General features: G+C 40.9%; 1 protein-coding gene and 1 long non-coding RNA gene across 3 annotated transcripts in view; one reads left to right on the forward strand and one right to left on the reverse strand.

The window, feature by feature from the left end:
* On the reverse strand, window positions 1-8,797 carry LOC140706031 (uncharacterized). Its single transcript, XR_012085723.2, has 3 exons — window positions 8,446-8,797; window positions 1,842-1,941; window positions 1-1,489 (listed from the first exon to the last, which is right to left on the reverse strand). It is a non-coding gene; the product is annotated as an uncharacterized LOC140706031 (long non-coding RNA).
* PCOLCE2 (procollagen C-endopeptidase enhancer 2) overlaps window positions 8,033-20,354 on the forward strand; it is a 26,070-nt gene continuing 13,748 nt past the window's right edge. For both annotated transcript variants that reach the window (XM_020801992.3, XM_020801993.3), the window contains exons 1-2: window positions 8,033-8,271; window positions 16,187-16,292. In XM_020801992.3, coding sequence (XP_020657651.1) covers window positions 8,174-8,271; window positions 16,187-16,292 — 204 coding nt within the window. In that variant the 5' untranslated portion in view covers window positions 8,033-8,173. The remainder of the gene's footprint in view (window positions 8,272-16,186; window positions 16,293-20,354) is intronic.

Raw genomic sequence — 20,354 nt, forward strand, 5'->3', positions numbered from 1 at the left:
TTGAAGAGTCACAGCAGTAACATCTTTAATTAGCCATTAGAGCAGGTGTATTCATTAATAGAGGCTACTAATCAACGAACTATTATGGGTTTCCTATTGTTGCCCATTTCACAGGCAGAGTCATGGTAATTTAGTGAATGAATAACAGTCCAAGCAAGCAGAATATAAATGCTTGGGAAGGATGAAGGTGCACCATACATCAGAATACTGGGGAAAGTAATGATAACACAGATATCCAGAGGAAAACATTACAATTTGAAAAATAAATACAGGACTGCTTTGTGCAACTGTTCATGTGTTGGAGGTGTTATAACATACGGCATTAATATAACATTCTGGGGCTAATAATGAATAGCATGTATGTTGATAGCTAAAATAAAAATAAAGCCAGAGGTTTCTCATGATTGCAGTAGCTACTATAGTCTGTGGAAGGAAAAACAACAAAGAGTCTTGTGACAGATTTAAATTTTAGGCATCCTTCAGTGTTGAGAGAGTATGGAAGACTTGGAACAGCATCTAGTGTGGCCAAGAAGGCCAATTTGAGAGTGACAATCTCTTCCACACTGAAGACAAATACCAACTGTTCCCTGTCCAGCTCCCTGATTTTGCTGGTTTCGGGACTGCCTCTTTGCCTTGGCCTGCTGAACAAGTGTCTCTTCAAAATGGGAGAGGCCATGATGAACCGCCTGCCTCAAGGCTAAATGCTCAGATGTCAAGGTTTCCCATCTGTTGAGGTCCATTCCTAAGGCCTTCAGATCCCACTTACAGATATCTTTGTATCGCAGCTGTGGTGTCCCTCTGGGGCGATTTCCCTGCACTAATTCTCCATACAGGAGATCTTTTGGAATCCGACCATCAGCCATTCTCACGACGTGCCCAAGCCAAGGCAGACGTTTCTGTTTCAGTAATGTATACATGCTAAAAATTCCAGCTCATTCTAGGACTACTCTATTTGGAACTTTGTCCTGCCAGGTGATGCCAAAAATGCATCAGAGACAACGCATATGGAACGTGTTCAGCTTCCTCTCCTGCCATGCACAAATGATCCAGGACTCACTGCACTACAGGAGTGTACTCAGGACACAAGCTCTATCTTGGTATATGCAGTCAACTTCTTATTAAGCCATACTGTCTTTGTGAGTCTAGAGAACATGGTGGCTGCTTTGCCAATGCATTTATCCAGCTCGACATCTAGTGAGAGGGTGTCAGAGATTGTTGAGCCAAGGTACACAAAGTCATGAACAACCTCAAATTCTTGTGTAGAGATGGTAATAGAGGGAGATGGGTCCACGCCCTGGCCCATGACTTGTGTTTTCTTCAGACTGATTGTTAACCAAAGTCTTGGCAGGCCTTACTAAAACGATTCATGAATTGTTGGAGGTCTTCAGCAAAGTGGGCAACAACAGCAAAGAGGAAGTCCCGCATGCGTTTCAGCTGGATTTTGGTTTTCACTCTCAATCTAGAGAGATTAAAGAGCTTTCCATCTGATCTAGAAAAACAACAAAGAGTCTTGTGACAACTTAAAGTCTAACATGCTTTATTTGACATCAAAATGTGTGAAATGTCACCAACTTTGTCTGATTCATCTGATGGAATGGGCTGCAGACTATGAATGTTTATGCTGAATAAAACCTCTTGGTCTTTAAAATCAAGTTCTGTAAATTTGTCTGAAAGTATCAGCTTGCCCACAAATCATAAGACCCTGTTATACCTAGGTGCTGTTTCAGAAACGATAACATTCTCTTTTTTCAGTAAAACTGTTCTGTACATACACCATGAAAGTTATAATTTTTTTTTGCAAGATCTGAACAAAAAAATTATCTAAAACTGTAAATATTTACCGATTTCTCTTGAGACATCATATTTTCATCTTCAAGGACCCCTGGGATTCCCTCAAGAAGAATGCCACACACTCTGGCTGACTGGCTCCACAAAAGACCTCTGTGTTTGAACAAAAATTCCATTTCATTTGTGCACAGATGGAGCACATTATCACTATTGTCTCAGCAATGTGATGCCTTAGAACACTGAAAGTATGCTGTGTCTCAGGCTAACTAAGATCTTGTTTCTCTCACCTACTCCAATGACAATGAAGTGAGTATATGGCCTGCTTCATATCTTACATCATCAACTGTAAGTTACAGTAATTGAAGATAAAGGGGGAAGGATCTTGTTTTAAAACAGCAGGAAGGGTGGGTGCATTTCCATTATCTGTCTATCTGTCATCATCATCATCATAGAACTGCATAGAACTATGGATTATTGAATCCACGCCCTGTCAAGTCGGCACAGTAGGGGTTTGAACTCCCAGTCACCTAAACCACTGAGGTATCCTGCAATCTGTGTAAATTTTAAGCCCCTTTCTTGAGACAGAATCAGTATCTCATCAATGTAACCAAATCTTATAGTAAACAGCAATCTTAATCCTGGAGAGCACCTCAGTAATTTGATTTAGATCTGCTAAATTTTCCTCTTGCGGTGGGGGAGAAGCAGCTCTAAGCCAGAAACAATTTTTTACATCTGGACTGTCAAATTAAGAAATCATATTTGGTTGGCTCCTTCCAGCTTTTGCACAGTCTGAAGAAACTGAAAGTGAACCTCTCATGACTTACGTTATACAAGTGAATATTGGTCTGGAAAGTAAATTCAGCAGTAGAGAGACGACAACTCTAGGAGACTTATGTGAACAGTGAACACAGAGATCTTTGGCTCTTCTTAAGAGAAACACAACGCGGCCTAAAGGCTCTGTAGAATTTTCTGCTTATGTCCCAGGGAAGGTTTGAGGAACCTCCCCACCGCTGAATCCAGAAGCTGCATTGCCTTTAGGAAATTGGGTGAACAGAGAGAAGTAAAATTGAGGAAGCCAGTGGTGGGTGGGTCTAGAGCTAACAACCTGCTCTGTCTGTCTTATATGCATGTCAACACCTAAGACTGTCTTCTAGCTTTTGTAAATGGTTATATATCACTGTAAATGCTAAACATCTGCAGTCCAAAATGTAGTTAATTAGTTTTTGTATGTATGTAATTTTTTTTTCATCAATACTACTCTTGGCTCTATGGAACTTTTCTTATGCATTCAGTGTAGAATGTAGGCCTACAGCCCTTTCCTTCCAGTTTTTCTAAAACCAATTCTTAAACTTGAGTCCCAGATATTCTTTGATTGCAACTCCCAGAAATCATGGCCAGCACAGCTTGTGGTGAAAGCTTCTGGGAGTTTAATCAAAGAACATCTGGGGACCCAAGATTGCCAACAGCTACTCTAAATCATATCCTCTGCCACCCAAGTCAAAACCATCAGGAGCTTCTAGATGAAATCAGCATCATAAATGGAGCATAAAAGGAAATCAAAACATGTTCCAGAGCATACCCACCGTCTGGTCTTCACTGTGGCCTCTGTGCATCACACGGATGGCCACAATTTGGAACCTTCTACATGAAGAAAATTAGTAGCTCCATCCTTTCTCTCTACCCTGTATACTTGAGCAGACTCCAGAACACATTGCACAATTAGCTCATCTTTAAGAAATGAGCCACTCTGATTTGTACCGGCTCCACCCCAATAAATAATTACTGTATTTCAGTCTTAGTGGCAATACTTAAAACTCTTACGCCTTTCAGATTCTGCAGAGATTTACTCTTGTGTGAGGATGGTTCCCTCAGGAGCTCAGAAGAAATTTGTTTTATTGGATTGTGGAAAACCTTGCCCTGAAGTGCACTATGTAGATTATATTTCTGTGAATAATCAAACGATGTTCTCTACTAGCTCTGTAATTTCAACCTATTTTATGACTGTTCTAAAAGGTACTGTAAACATTAAAATGAACAGCTAGTCTTTCAGTTTTGTTGGATTGACAGCAAATAATTTCCCAGTAGTGGCATACAATTAAAATACACCAAGGGATCCTTGTGGGAGTCAGATCCATTGAATAGTGTTAGCCCACAAATAGGTTCCCTTTTCAGTTTCAAGAGAAGGCAATCTAAAGAGCTCTAATTTTCTATAAAGTGAACTTTTCCAGTTCTTGCAATAAGAAGGCTATTGTTGTCTTAATAACAAGTGAGAAATCCAACATTAGTCCTACCTAGAATATCCATGTGAAGTTAGGACTAAATTTTAATACTTCCAAAGTCTTTAAAATAAAAAGTATTCTGCAGAGTTAGACTATGTGTTCACATTTCCTACAGCACTAATAGCAAGACAGAGAAGGCTTCAGATGAAGAAATATAATGGAGATCACATTATTGTATCCCAGTATGTTCTAACTGAGTTGGAATGTTTTATCTCAGTGAGAAGCTCAACTAACAGTAAACAGCTATCCACCTTAGCAGTGAGCCATTTAAACATGACATATACTGTATATGCTTCTAAATTACATATCTGGAGAAGAAGTAATTTGGTTGCAATTGAATAAAAATGGATTTAATTCTGAGCAAATTTGTACAGGATTATGTGCCCAGTATATTTAAGCACTGGCAAAAATTACATGCTAGCCCATCTGCCCACACATATCCATAGTAGAAATTGTGGCACAATGCTGGATTCACATTTACTGTATGAAATCTTTGCTGTTTGGTTGCCTTATTTGTCACTCCAGGTGACCAGGAGAATGATTATTTACAAATAAGAGTTCATAAAAATAACCATATTCATTGTTACCTGTGGAAAAGGAAGCTTTTCTGAACATTTTAGTGAAAGTAGATAAGAAAAACTAATTCAGCTTAAACACATAATTGACCATGAACAAATACGTTGCCAAAGGTACTGCCTCAAAGCTTCAAATACCTACTTGTACGATTAAAATAAACAAAGCAATTTCCACCCAGCTTAGAGCCATTAGATGAACATAAGCATAAAAATTGCATTGTAAAAAGGAAAAATTCAAAATCTGGTCAAAAGGGCATGATTTCCCCAGTTGCACATTCTTTTCTGAATGATGCAAAACTGGCTAATTTTTACATTCCTAGAATTAAAAAAAAAAAAAAGACAAGTTGTATAAAGAAAAATTTAAAAATTCTGGTTAAATCAAATATGCAGTAGAATGGCATATCAGAGTTATTTTACCACTGAAGAGAAATTCCAGAAATAGTATAAAGATCATTATACTAATATTAAGAAGATAAACATCACACATACAGTAGGAATTAGTAGGAGACTACATGACTTTACTGTTAGAAGGAAGATGATATGTTAAAATGTTTTCTATACAGTTCAATTATTAATCCGCATAGACGCCGCAACCAAGAAATTAGAAGACAATTGAGGCTCAGAAGTGCAGTTATGCAGAAGCCAGAAAAGTGCAAGGGTGCGTCACTGGAGACCAATGTGAAGATCATCTATGCCATGGAAGTCCTAATAATTGTGTAAAAATGTGGAAGCTGGGCAGTGAAGAGAATGGCAGAGATAAACAGATTCATTTGAAATGGGATCTTGGAGAAGAGGTTGGTGGATCCCATAGAAGTTTTTAATGTCTGAAAATTCCATTGCCTGTCCTGCCACCAGAATCGGCAGTCATGATTTCTGGACATTAAAGACTCCCCCTGTGCCCTGGTCTTCAAAGGCTTCCCAAGGACAAAGGGATCCCCAAGAGCCGGGGGGGGGGGAGGGATTTGAGGTTTATTATTAGTGGTGAAAGGCTACAGTTGATGACATCATCAGTCTTGCATTATCAGAGCTGCGCCAACAGGATTTCAGCCAATGAATCACAACATCCCTCCATTTGTGCTGTAATTGTTATAGTTTTAGTTGCTTCTGTCGTTCAGGAATGTAGCTTTTCTAAATGGTAGAGGAGGAACAGATCCCAAGGGTCAAGGATAGACTTATGCAGCTACCTTGTACTCTGCTTGCGAGAGTGGCAGTAACAAATGTGGCAGACAAGTGGAGAGTGTATTTTGTATCATTAGGCAAAGACTTCTGGCATCCAGATGCTTGTTTTTTTAAGTTACTAAAATAGCTACAGTATTTATTTCTGATAAACTTCAAAAAGTTACAAAGCTAGAACATTAAATTCTACTAAATGTACGTAATTAGTTCTTTTTCACAAACATTTTCTAAGCTGTGACTCATGCAGTAGCTGTTCCCTGATACTGTATATCCTCTATAAATTTACGGGGCCCTCAGGCATTTTAAGGCCACAAAGAAACTGTAGAGAGAAGCCATGCTGAGGACACTTTCATGTTGTAGAGAAGGGACTGAGACAGTGTTTCCCTGTTGGTGACATCACACGGCACAGGAATCCGTGTTTAAATCCTGAACACCAATTACTAAACAAAGCAAGTGGATCTGCATAATCCAACCGGTGGCAGAAGCTCCTGTTGTGGCACACAGACGTTCACATTAGGAATTTCCCTTTTCCAGTTATATGCTGTCTCTAATGTCTGTTGCACTCATTTCACACGCTAGTAAGCTTATGCTCAAGATCCTACAAGGTAGGCTTCAGCAGTATGTGGACCGAGAACTCCCAGAAGTACAAGCTGGATTTCGAAGGGGCAGAGGAACTAGAGACCCAATTGCTAACATGCGCTGGATTACAGAGAAAGCCAGAGAGTTCCAGAAAAACATCTACGTCTGCTTCACTGACTACACAAAAGCCTTTGACTGTGTCAACCACAACAAACTATGGCAAGTTCTTAAAGAAATGGGACTGCCTGACCACCTTATCTATTTCCTGAGAAATCTATATGTAGGACAGGAAGCAACAGTTAGAACTGGATATAGAACAACTGATTGGTTCATAATTGGGAAAGAAGTACGACAAGGCTGTATATTGTCTCCTTGCTTATTTAACTTATATGCAGAATATATCATGTGAAAGGCCAGACTGAAGGAATCCCAAGCAGATGATACCACTCATATGACAGAAAGTGAAGAGGAATTAAAGAACCTCTTAATGAGAGTGAAAGAGGAGAGTGCAAAAATGGTCTGAAGCTCAACATCAAAAAAACTAAGATCATGGCCACTGGTCCCATTACTTCCTGGCAAATAGAGGGGGAAGATATGGAGGCAGTAACAGATTTTACTTTCCTGAGGTCCATGATCACTGCAGATGGTGACAGCAGCCACAAAATTAAAAGACGCTTGCTTCTAGGGAGGAAAGCGATGGGAAACCTAGACAGTATCTTAAAAAGCAGAGACATCACCTTGTTGACAAAGGTCCGCATAGTCGAAGCTATGATTTTTCCAGGAGTGATGTATGGAAGTGAGAGCTGGACCATAAAGAAAGCTGACCGCCGAAGAATTGATGCCTTTGAACTGTGGTGTTGGAGGAGACTCTTGAGAGTCCCCTGGGCTGCAAAGAAAACATTTGGAAAGCAATCAACCCCCAAGCGCTCACTGGAAGGACAGATCCTGAAGATGAGGCTCCAATACTTTGGCCATCTGATGAAAAGAGAAGACTCCTTGGAAAAGACCCTGATGTTGGGAAAGTGTGAAGGCAAGAGGAGAAGGGGACGATGGAGGACAAGATGGTTGGACAGTGTCATCAAAGCAACCAACATGAATGTGACCCAACTCCGGGAGGCAGTGGAAGACAGGAGGGCCTGGCGTGCTCTGGTCCATGGGGTCACGAAGAATCGGACACGACTTAACGACTAAACAACAAAATGTCTATTTATGCCCTAACCTAGCAGTGAACTAAGCTAGCAAAGAATGTCATCTTGAGGCGCTTTCTTTTTACTGCCCGGTAAGCGTGGACTGCTTATGGACCAGGGCAGGGGCCGCCTCATCTCAATGTCTGAGGCAATGAGGTTCCTTCCCCGCCCCTCCGCCCCTGTCACAAGCCATAACGCCCGTCAGGAACTTGTGAGCAGCGTTGCTGCCTTCCCAGGACGGGGGGAGGGAGAGAGAAGAAGCGGGGCAGCTGCCTTTTAAACACACCTTCTCCAGTTACAGGAGGGTGCAACTCCGCAGCCGCAAGCCTTCGGCCACTCAACGGCTCGCCTGTGCAGCCGCGCCAGGGGCTGACGGTCCGCCTCAAGAGCTCTCTATTCCATCACGAGGCGGAGGCCGAGACCGGCGCGCTATTCTCTCCTCCCCTTGCCTCCGGGAACAAATGGGATATTCACGAAGGGTAACTCCTCCAAGGGCAGCGTCGCTTGCAAGCCGCTTTATAAAGGTGGCTCGTCCATCCCCACGCCGTCGTTGCCCACCAGCTGATGCCGCCGGGGCGAAGGGGCAAAAATGAGGGAAGCCGCCTTCTCGTGCTCCTGGGCCGTGGCCGTCTTCCTGGTGCTTACAGCCGCTCAGCCCTTCGACAACAAGCAGCTGCAGAGACCGAGGTAACCCCTGTAACTAGCTCGCCCCCGTTCGGCGCCTGGCCGCCACGCCGGAGAGAAAGCCTTTGCGAAGGGCAGACGGTCTCCCGCCATCTGCTTGCTTCCTAGCGTAATTAATGGTTCCGCTTGCGCGCCGCCAGCCCCCCACCCACCCACCGCCCTCAGCCCCGAGGATACCTCTCTCCGTTCCCGCGCGCTCTTGCCGCCTCCCTCAATATTGGCGTAGCGGGAACTCGGAGCAAACTGGGGCTCCACAGCATTTCTCAGCCTTTTCTCTTTCTCTGTCTCTTTTTCCCGCCTCCACGTGGTTAAAAGTTCTGCTTTCTGGTCCTTCGTTTTTTGTAGCGCTTTGCTTCCAGCAGGGCTTTTAAAAAAACAAAACAGAATTCCGCTCCGCTGAGGGGGAACAAGTGTCCCGCCGCGTCGCAGTCAGGGAAAACAGAACAAAATATAGCCTTCTCAAGTGTGTGACAGAGAGCGAGCGACACGCTGTGGGTACCTCGAGTCCCTGGAGATGCGAGAGAAGATTGGAAGGAACCAGAACACGTGTTTCTGAGTGTATAAGAAATCCAAATTCTACACGACGGAGTGAGGGTGGCTTCCTTTCACGTTGCAGGGACGCAGGAGCTACGGTTCTCTGTGAAAATGTTGGAAAAATTAAAAAGAAAAAAGGGGGTAAAGAGAGAGAAGGCAAAAGGCTAACCGATTTATGGGAACCTGGGCTTTGGTGGATGAAAATCCACTTCTTCAGACAAGCACTGCAAAATACTATGTCTGCTATATTTATTCATATATGTATGTGTCATGAGGAAACAGATTAGACCAAGTGACAATACAGTACATGATTGATACACCATGTGGAAAAGTGCACTTTTCATAAACAGAAACCTGAGATTTTCATTTTAGCAGGGGTTTATACAAATTTGGTTTCTGAAAAAGAGGACACTACTGTATTCTGTTCATTCTAGAAGAGAACAGATTCACATGTATCTGACATCCAGGTTTGCTGCTTGTTCGCCCCAGTGGTGCTATGTAAACAGAATGATGTTTGAAGGGGAAGCATCTGCAAACACATGGGGGGCAGAGACAGAAATATGCTAGAGAGCAAAGGATAAGACATGGTTCCATAGCATATACGTGCTGCACATTTAGTAGCCTTTTGGTGTCAAAGGTAGATGAGGAAGAGGCACTTCGTTGTCATTCCCTATACAGAAATTGGCTGCAATAGCAGTTGAAGTTTTATTTCTACAGCTAAGACCAGAGACTGTTTTAGCAAGTTCAGGTCAGATTATGTGGTATACAAAGGTCTTTCCTCCAAATGAGGAACACAGCCAGGAAGTTTGAGAGGAAGAGTTTAGAGGACCACCACCATTACCCCCTCCCCTGCATCTGCTGCTATTATATCACTGGTTTTAGTGATAGGGCCTGTCCTGACATTTACACACGTAGTGTTCCATCTCAGAAATCTCTGAGTGGGCCAACTGCAAAATTCCATCTTTAAGGAAAGGTGAATTTTTTTGAGGGTTGCTTTGCATGACATTTTCCCCATACAGATGTGAAGGGGAAAAGGGTACACCTTCAGGTGGGAAGCTGAGCATTACTCAGTTTTACTGCATAGTGTGTTTAGAGGCCAAAGGTGGCAGAAGGCTTATAGCACGCGCGCACACACACCCACACCCACGCACACACATACTGCAAGGCAGACATGTACAATCAGTACCCATAACAAAATGTTGCAGTGCAGTCCTGTTTCTACTAAAAGTGCGAGGTTGTGGTCCCAGCAGCCGTAACCTCCTCCTGGATACTCTATTATGTTTGTTTGCCCAGTTTTCTTTTCCTAGCCCTGATTAAATATTGGCAGAAATCCACTAGTAAATCTCAACTAGAATAGGTCCATTGACTCAAGTCAAGTCCTCCAAAAAGTCCGGTGACCCAGTAGGTCTCCTCTAGTTGTGACTTACTACTAGATTTCAGCCATTAAATGATTATTCAGCATGTTTTCAGTGGGTGGGTCGATTGTCCCTTTGTTTTTAAACATGTCATCTACTTCTGCTGTTCCTTGTGGTTTCCCTCAAGCGTGCTGATTTCTCTTATCAGAGGCCTCAATTCTGTTTGAACTTGCAACCTAAATTCACTATTATGTGGTTGAAGTAGCTTTTACTTGTGTTAATGGGTTCATGGATTTGACGGATTAAAGCATATCTGAAGAGTTTACAAGATGCACCAGCTATGTTCCTTGGTGGCTAGGTATTTGACTCCTCAATGAAGGGGGTCTATGTGTATAACAACATTTGTGTGTAGGGTTCATCCCTGTAAAAAGGTAGCCCTATAATCACATTTTATAATGTGTACAGTGAAGTTGTGTAAACCCACTTCGACAAACATTCTGAAATGTAATGAGTGTGGTTCAAAGACATAGCCATCGAATTCTGAGGCATTGTTTTACAGGCAAATAATATGTGTTCAGATTGATGTATTCATGCTTGGTATATTTGTCTGCCTTCACCTCCTATTAGACATGCTTTAGGTCCTAACTGATGCTGACTCTTGCATTGTGCTTTTCAAAGACTAACTGCACCATGAGGATTTTAATTTTTAAAAAGTAAATTACATAAGTCTAAAGTCAGCACATTGCTTGATACAGGATATGCCTTCACAGAATTATAGACCAATACAGCTGACCAGGTCCACAAGGGTCATTGAGTCTAGGCCCCTGAAAAGCAGGAAATCCACAACCAAACCTTCCCTGACAAATGACAACCTGACCTCTGTTTAAAAGTATCTAATGAAGAAGAGTCCACAAGCTTTTGAGGTTGCCCGCCCCATTGTCAAGCAACTCTTACTGTAAGGAAGTTCTTCATAATAATTAGTTGCATTTTCCTTTCTTGTAATTTGAATGCATTGAGTTAGGTCCAAACATCTGGATCTGCAGAAAACAGGCTTGCTCTGTCTTCCATGGAACTGGCCTACTAATATTTAAAGATGGCTATTATTTACGGTATTTATTTCACAGGCTTATATACTGACCAATCACTGCTAGGCACTATTCTGGGCAGTTTACATCAAAGGAATCCAAACACAGCAATGTAATCACAATACAAAACAAAACAAATCATAGAGATAAAACAAATAGTCCAATTAATGAGAAAAGAAAATCAATAGATCTAAGTATAAAACTAAACAAACCCAGATGATGGCAAGATAGTCGCATAAATATAACAAAAATTTAAGAGGATGTTCTTAAAGGCTTCTTTGAATGACCTAGTTTTGAGCATCCCCTCAAAGGCTGAGAGGGAGGGGCTCAGGCACAGATTAAATGAGAGCCCATTCCATAGAGATGACACCATAACTGAGACAGCTCAGTTTCCTGTAAATATCTTCCTGGCCTCTCTCAGCATGACAACCCATGAGAGCATAGACTAATGGTTGGATTGGGTGGAGTGGGCTGATAAGGAAAAACACTCCAATAACTAGCAAGGTCCCAAACTGTGAAGGACTTTATAGGTAAGAATCAAAAACTTGAACGTGGCCTGGAACAACAGCGGCAGCCAGTGCAAGGGAGATATGACTGAACTTGTTCACACTCAACATCAGCCTGGCAGCTGCCTTTTACACCTGCTGAAGTTTCTGGGTCACCTTCAAGGGAAGCCCCATGTAAAGAGCATTATAGTAGTCGATCTTCGAGATCACCAGCACATGCACCAGCATCTTCAGCCTTTCTCCTGCTGTCCAGGTAGGGGTGTAATTGGGCAATCAGCCTCAGTTAGTTAAAAGCTGATCTGGTCATATCTGCAATCTGGGATTCCCATTAAAGATTTAACATAGCCATCTTTTTTAAGGGTGAAATATGCTCATCTCCTTCAACTGTTCATTACAGAGCTTGGTTTCCAGACCCTTTACCATCATCTTTACCCTCTCTGGGCTTGTTCCAGATTCAGTAGCCATGAGTCAACAGTCTTCTCAATCTATGTCATCTTCTGTTCCTAATATAGTTGGGTGAATCATAGTGATTTTGCTGTGGCTGCTCCACCCACCCATACAATCTGTTTTTGTTTTTTCTTTTCATTTCACCTCTCTCTCTCTCTCTCTCTCTCTCTCTCTCTCTCTCTCTCTCTTAATGTTTGGAGACTGTTGGTCTCAACTGCGAAACGTGTATATCTATGTCCAGAATTGTAATATTAAGGTTAGCATTGGGGTGGGGGAAAGGAATGACTCTGGTATTGACTCTGTATTCTGGGAGTTGTGGTCCTAAAAACGTAATGTTTCCAGGTTCTGATTATGTCCATACTATCTCTCTGTCCTGATACAGGAAATGTTCACCTTACTCTTCACTACACTACTGGTGCTTATGAAGTGTCACATCACCTAAACAAATTGGCCAAAAGCCTGTTGTTTAATATAGTAAGTTGCATTAAAGTAGGCCCACTGAATTAATAGGGGGTTTGATTAGTCAACTAGTAAGTTCCATTGGTTCAAATGCAACTTAGGGTGCGGTCTCACTGTCAAGAAGAACCACAGTTAAATCAATTTAAGCATTATTTAAATTGATTTACATGACACACGGCTGAAATTGATTTATATGAGCTGAAAAGTGGATTTTAGGTTGCAAGGGGACCACTGTTTTTCCTTTCAATTAAAAAAAATATTTCCTAAAATGTTTATTACAGCATCACTTCATCAATACCTTTGGCATTAAAACCACTTACCCCTTTCTCTCTCTGTTTGACCAATGAAGGTGCCAGTGGAGCAACGGAAAACCATCAGGCACAGAGGGGGCACAGAGCTATGGTGTGATTGCAAACTGCAGACCATTTCCCCTCCCCCAAGAAGCCACATCCAGGAATGTGGTGCAGGGGCCGAGACTCCAGCATTGGCTCCCTTGCTGTTGAAGCTGCTGGAAGCCTCCCTCGCCCCATTCCAATTTTTCTATTATTAATTAGCTATGGTCACTTCTCCAGTGTTCCCCTCGCAATTTCTGGGAACTATTATGATGCCAGGGGTCACCTTGTAGACACTTGATTTAGTAATATAGTACTTCCATGTTTGAAAAAAAAAGTCAAACTCTTTAAGAACAGGGTGCTGCTAAAACAGAAAGGAAATGAGTCAGTTTCAGTGTAGCCCCCAAATTGGTTTTAATTACCAGAAATAATTTGATTTCATTTCAGTCAAAAGTGAACTGAATGCTTTATATACCACATGACTTTAACCTGATATTTAATAATGTGGAATAGGAATAGATTCAAATTGCCAGTGCGAACACACCCTAATTATTGCTGTTAAAGAAGGCCTATTTGAATCTGGAACTTATGGAGGAATTGACTCACCAAGTCCCCTTTGATTCAGTGCGTCTACTTGTCATTTACAATGCTAAGCAACAGGATTTTGGCCACTGAATGCTGCTTCTAAATTTGTGCTTTCTTTCTTAAATCAATATATGAATGCTTAATACATCTGTCTCTCATTACAAGATATTTCTTCACCATATTTTGCTCAGACAACTCTGTTTCCCTTAATCCACATTTGATTGTTTGTTTGTTTAAAAAGCATTGCAGTCCCTTTAATATTGACAGATTTATTTCAGTCAGAGCTTTCATGGAATTCAAACATTCGATATGCCTAAGGAAGTGGTACATTGTAATCTAATAAAGGCTGATAATGAAATAAACCAGTTATATACTGATACAGCATAAATGACTTTCCCTCTGAAGACTAGTACAGTTGTCCTCATTTAGTTTTCTCCCCATATGTCTTTAATTAATTTCTGAGGATAACAGTGTGTTGTATTTCACAAAGCAGCATTCCAGAGCAGGCACAGAACCTTTTGTGATCTGATGTCAAGGTACAACACGCACAGAAGGGTACTTACAGAGATACACCAGTCTGATAATTTCATTTGTTCTTAGACAATAAGATTTTCACTTACTTGAATATAGAATGGTTTTTGAGATTTGTAAAGTCCTATTACATTTCTGAAGCCAGAGCAAGGTCAGTCTGATTTAGGGGTGGGGCAGGGCAGTCAGTTGTGATGCTTTAATGTTGTGTCTCATTCTTTTACTCTCCTTATGAAACAGAATTATCAAAATGAAGCAAACATATTGAAATGCATACACCATACAGATCACAAAATGTATCCTAGTAGAGATTACACAGAGCTTTGTTGACAAGTGTAAGAGTCAGCAAAGTAGCAAAAGTCAAACCATTATGATGCTGGTCTCTGATACTGGTGTTCTACAGGAATTAGGAAATGCTGGGCTATCAACAGCCGCAACCTGGGTTGCTATTTTGGCATTAAAAAGCCATTGTTCTTTTTGTTCCCACCTATCAAAAGGGAATAATAATACCAGGCTTTTTGTCATATTGTAGGGGAGCGGTAGTTTGGATATAAAATAAATAAGTATCATTTAATGTTAAGAAAAAAGCCTATTTTTTTTTCACCCATCTTCCTTGCTTTCCCTTCTGCCTCTGGCACAGCCAGGAAGAGAACTTTGGAAGGTTTTGTTTGTGATTTTCATTAATTGCAACTTGCTGCAAACATCAAAAAGCTATCATTATACTATACTATAGTAAGTAGGAAAAACACAACTTCAAACCATAGTTCATGAAACTAGCTTGTTTTTACTATCCGTATGGCTTGTTACCACTAACTATGGTTAATCTTAATCTTAACTACACTTTCAATGTTATGTTAGCCTGTAGTTGATTTAAGGGGAAGTGTAGCATATGCAAGCCTGGTGAAAGCTAGGCTTATTCTTGTAAGACTAAAGCATTTGTGAACTATCTGTTGGCCACATGTTGCTCATGTGTAACCCTAACCCTAGCACTCTACTGAATTCCATTATCCTGCCAAATTTCACAATTAATATCAGTTAATTAGATCACTCTGCCTTTTAAATTTTCATTAACCTACTCATTTACCAAATGACTATTTTACTTGCAGTGTAAAAAAATTAATAACTCAGTGGCATCTGGCTGGAAAGATAGCAGTTCAAATCCAATCATAGGCAAACTATCGAACCCTCAACCCTAAGTACCAAAATGGAAATCCAGTATAATTTTGCTAAAAATGCTGTTACTAGTATGAAACCTGGTGATGGAGAGTACAGTGCATAGGAAGGAAAGATTTAACTTTTCTTTCCTCATGTGTTAGGATATCCATAATTGTATGTGAAGCTGTGTGCAAGTGAGCAGAGGTGTATGTGTGCATATAAATAGACTGGTTGATTGTATCACTTAATGTTGGCATGTATTCATTCTGCCCATGTTTACTTACACCCCGGGCCCTGCTTACTGATGACTGCAGCTATGTCTAGTTATTTGCCACCACGAGTTACTGCCTACTGCCATGTCTGGCCCATGACCTGCTATTACATCCCAATACAACCAGTGTCTATGAGGTACTTTGAATAGTTTGGACAAAATCATTGGACAAATGTGTACAATTATTACTGTTATATCTGTAAATAGTTTCTGATGTTTGATAACCATACAAAATTTAGCTCAAAAATTGAACTATTTGAGTTTCCTATATGGAAAATATATATACAGTAGTAGGACCCTGTATCCATGGGGGATCCATTCCAAGCCCGCCTTTGGATACTGAAAAGCATGGAATATAGCTAACACAGTCTTTTGGACCCAGGACTCCCCTGTATCTGTAATTTTTATTTTGATGGGGACCCAGGCTGATTCTTCTCCCAGGAGGCACAATGTGGAATTGAATGTCCAACCTCTGGCTCTACATCCGGATACCTAAACTACTGAAATATCCAGCAAGCTAATTCCGGTTATTAAATTCACTACTATTGTAAAATATTTTTACTGCTTTTCATGGATGCTCTGTGCATTTTGTTAATGGTATACTAAATGTTAGCCCAAGTTTCACAAACAAAAAATGAAAGCAGTTTTCCTTGTTTCTCAGGTCTTTTAAATGTGGTGGTACTCTTACTGCAGCCTCAGGATTTATTGGGAGTGAAGGATTCCCAGGAGTGTACCCTCCAAATAGCAAATGTACTTGGAAGATCACGGTAAGTATTTTTGGTGTCAAAGATACATTGAAAGCAGTAACATGCAATATTTTTAGGTTGCTGGTAGTTAGAATTATATGATGTGTGTCTGTGAAAATAAATTGGCAGTGTATCAGTAATCTATCAGCAGTGACCAGAAGTAAATATTCTGATGTTTGCTCAGACCTAGACTACCAACAGATCTCTACCTTAAACAAGAATCTGTTTTGGAATATATGTTGTAATACTAGTCATGTGACCTGGATGGTTAGGTTCCACTAAACAGGCTCTTGCTGCATTTCTCCTCCATAAACCTCAAACAGACATGCCCTTAGTTAATATGAATACCAGACCCTCTTACTCTGTTATTAGTGGCTGCAAACCTTTAAAGATATTTGCCAAATATGGATGGCTTCCTGGCTGTTTTCTGTTTTTGTGAGATGTCAATTTTTATATAAGAACCTCCCACATGTATGATTTGAGATACAGGTTTCTACTAGATCAGGAGTAGGAGACCTTCCAGGGATGGGCAGCCACATAGGACACCCCACTAGGGGCTTCACTGTGCTTCTGCTGCTGCATCACCAAATTGTGGAGAAAGTTTTTTTCGTTTTGGCCTTGAAGACCAAGATGTGTCGGGAGGGTGTAGAACAAAGTAGTGCTTCTGAGTCCAGGGATCTGCTCTGAAACAGGGCATGCATATATTGCATGCCTTGATTTTAAAGAAAAGTAATTAATTCAGTTTCTTCTGACAAATTTGGGGCGCCAACTGTAGGCAAGGCACAAAAGAGCAGATGCTTCATATATACTGAATGCTGCTTGTTGTCTTCCTTTGTCTGGATCATCCCTAACGTATGGTTATGGTGGGTAGTGCTGATGGGAATTCCAGTCCAACAGTTTCTGGAGAGCCACAAGTTGTCCAATCCTGTTCTTGATCAATCATGGATAACTCTTTTGGGATATCTTCAGAGTAAAAAGGGGGTGATTATTTGGGTGTTTGTTCTGAAGTTTGGTCTGCTGTGGGAACAGACTGGTTTGCTCCTTTGGCTGGTGACCAGACAACATAAATGCCAGCACGAACCAGCCCATCTCAAGACCGGTCCTACTGACACCTTTTTGGGTCACTTTTCATGTGCTGGTAGGATTGTTCTATTTTGGGTTGTTTCCAGCATGTGTGGTCAGTGGGATCGAACCAAAGAGGAGCTTCCTGCTTTAAGTTTCCCTTCTCCTTTCAATTTCTCAGTACCATTAAGCTTAGCCACATAATAATATTGTGAAATTAAATACTCCCTCTGTTGTTCTGTGGAAGGGCAGAGAAAGAGGAAGCAAAGTTTTTTTAAAAAGCTTACTAGAGCAGCACTGATTTGCTCTAGTGCATTGCCAGCAGGAGACAAGGTGCCAAGCTTTACATAGCAAAGGGAAGCCTGAATGTTGACAACACCCATGGCAGTAGTCAAGATGGCCTGGATACCCTCTTACGCTCCCTACTTTTTACAAAGTAGCCCCACGCAAGGGAAAAAATTAACTCTTTTTTTGATCAGTTAACCATTTCTCACCCAAACACAAAGCAATTGTCATGACTGTTTTTCAACAATATTCAATTTATTACTCTATTGTGTAAACTTACTGGGGGTGTAGAACGGTGCAAACTTACTGGGGGTGTAGAACTGGTAAAACCACTCCTTAAATATCTCACTTACCTTGGAAACCTCATTATGGTCACTCTGTGTCAGTTACAACCTGATGACATACAACAACAGTATTTGTAACACAGTAGTTAATCAGCAGGTACTAAACAGACTGCAAAGGAGCTGTGATTTGCTGATGAAGATGGATGAGAATATAATATTTTGCAGTCAGATGGTTCCGCCTTCTGTTTTGCTAACTATAGAAGCTGGTCATTCTCATTCTCCAGCTATAGAAACTAGTCATTCAGCATTTAACATTATAGCCTTGACAGAATGCTAAAGATGTGATAGTACCACAGCTATTACAGTTACTGTCTTTCACATAGCAATTTGTAGAGCGTAAAACACAAAGCAGTGCATACCAGTGGTCTTGAAACAATCCCCTTCTTAACAGTCCTCCATCATTAAGGGTGAATGGTTTAAAAGTACTCCGTATATACAATTTATAGGAATGTAATATGACTATAATTTTCAATAATGTCAAAGTTCTTTAAAGATATACTGTAATTTTGATTCCACTAAACTATTAATGACAAGAAACATGTTTTGGAAGATGTTCTGAATTAATTGTAGTAAGCAAATTTACCCCTTTGCCAGAATTGCCCACTGATACCACATTAAACATCCTTTAGCAAGGTGTGGGAAAGAATGGCAGCAAATAACAATACAGTATAACAGTAGACTACTATTCTGTTCATTCATGGTTCTGAATACAGATTGAGAAGTTGGAGTTAGAATCTATTTTAGTCTCAAGGAAATGAGTACTAAGAGATATTAGGGGGTGTAAAAGAAGAGAGCAGTATTCTTAATCACATATTAAGTTTATTGACATTTGTCTGTCTATACATAACATTACAGAATGGGCAGGTGAGATAGAAATTAGAATAAATTATTCATAATAATAATTCATTGAACTTAGATTATTCTTTTGGCTCAAATGGTTACAAATATTAAATAGTTAAATTCAACATATGGAAAATAGTTCAGTTTCTGATAAGTGAGGTGAGGTTTGCTGACATAGATATATAGAATCGTGGTATAAGTAAATATTTGTGTGGAAAAACAGTATCACAAAATTGCAGAGCCTGACCACGCTGACAAAAATATATCTTTGTATTTATTTATGTAATTAATTAATTTATATGCCACCCACAGTACCCAAGGGTCTCTAGGTGTTCAGTAATGCTGTTTCAGAGCCAAGCCAACATCAGTTAATGCAAATTGTTCCACAAAAGTGACAGAAAATGCATTCTGTTTCTCTCTATAAATCAAGGGTTGACAACATATAGCCTCTAGGTGTTGCTCGACTATCCTTTCAGTCCTCACTAGCCCCCTGAAGTTGCTAGCCAGTAACACTGGGTATGCCATAAGGCAGTGGTCCCCAACCTTTTCTGAACCGCAAACCAGTTGGAGGGGCAGGGTCCATGTGCGGGGGGGACACCCCCTGCACTCACAGGTGGGCAGGATGCACTCGCGCGCATGCATGGTTGAGCGGGGCACCCATGCATGCAGGCGGGAGAGCCTGGGTTGCGTGAGGGGAGTGTGTGCGGGGGGGGAGATCTGTCTCTGTGGCCATGGACTGGCACCGGGCCGCAGACCAGGGGCTGGGGATACCTGCCATAAGGTACTCATTCTGGCTAACGTACATGGCTTGGTATGGTTCAGATAAGACTTTCATAAACTACATCTGTGACATTCAGATTTTGTCCTGTCTACTAGAGTAATGGAAAAGTAAGTCTGATGTAATTTTCAGAGCAGTAGCAATGTTCATGTATTTCAGTTTAACCAAAATACAAAACAACTCATTTCACTTCACTCTCCAAGGATGTCTGGCTCAGGGTCAACTACCACACTATCTGAGTTATCCGGGACATCCAGATCCTTCTGGTATAATTCCTCTGTGTATTCTTACCACCTTTTCTTGATGTCTTCTGCTTCTGTGAGGTCCCAACCATTTTTGTCCTTTATCACGTCCACCTTTGCACAAAATGTTCCTTTAATATCTCCAGTTTTCTTGAACAGATCTCTTTTCCCTTTCTATTATTTTCCTCTATATCTTTGCACTGTTCATTTAAGAAGGCCCTCTTGTCTCTCCTTCCTATTGTATTGCCACATGACCTGGCAAATATGACCATTGTACCAGGTAATGTTTAATGCTTCTTCGCTGTATAAACGGAAGGCCTTTTCAGATTAGTGTCGAACACAGGACAACATTATTAGAATTTAAGAATGATGCTATAAGAGGTAGTACCAGGCAACAGTTAGTAAATAGCATTACAGTAGCACCATATCTACTGGATCAGTATGCATAATTTCACTTATTCGCTACCTTAAAATATTAAGTAGACATGGTCTAGAGGGGCGGGGTAAAAATCAAATAAATAAATAAATAAAT

Source organism: Pogona vitticeps, chromosome 3 (genome assembly GCF_051106095.1).
Source record: "Pogona vitticeps strain Pit_001003342236 chromosome 3, PviZW2.1, whole genome shotgun sequence".
Classification (NCBI taxonomy): domain Eukaryota; kingdom Metazoa; phylum Chordata; class Lepidosauria; order Squamata; family Agamidae; genus Pogona; species Pogona vitticeps.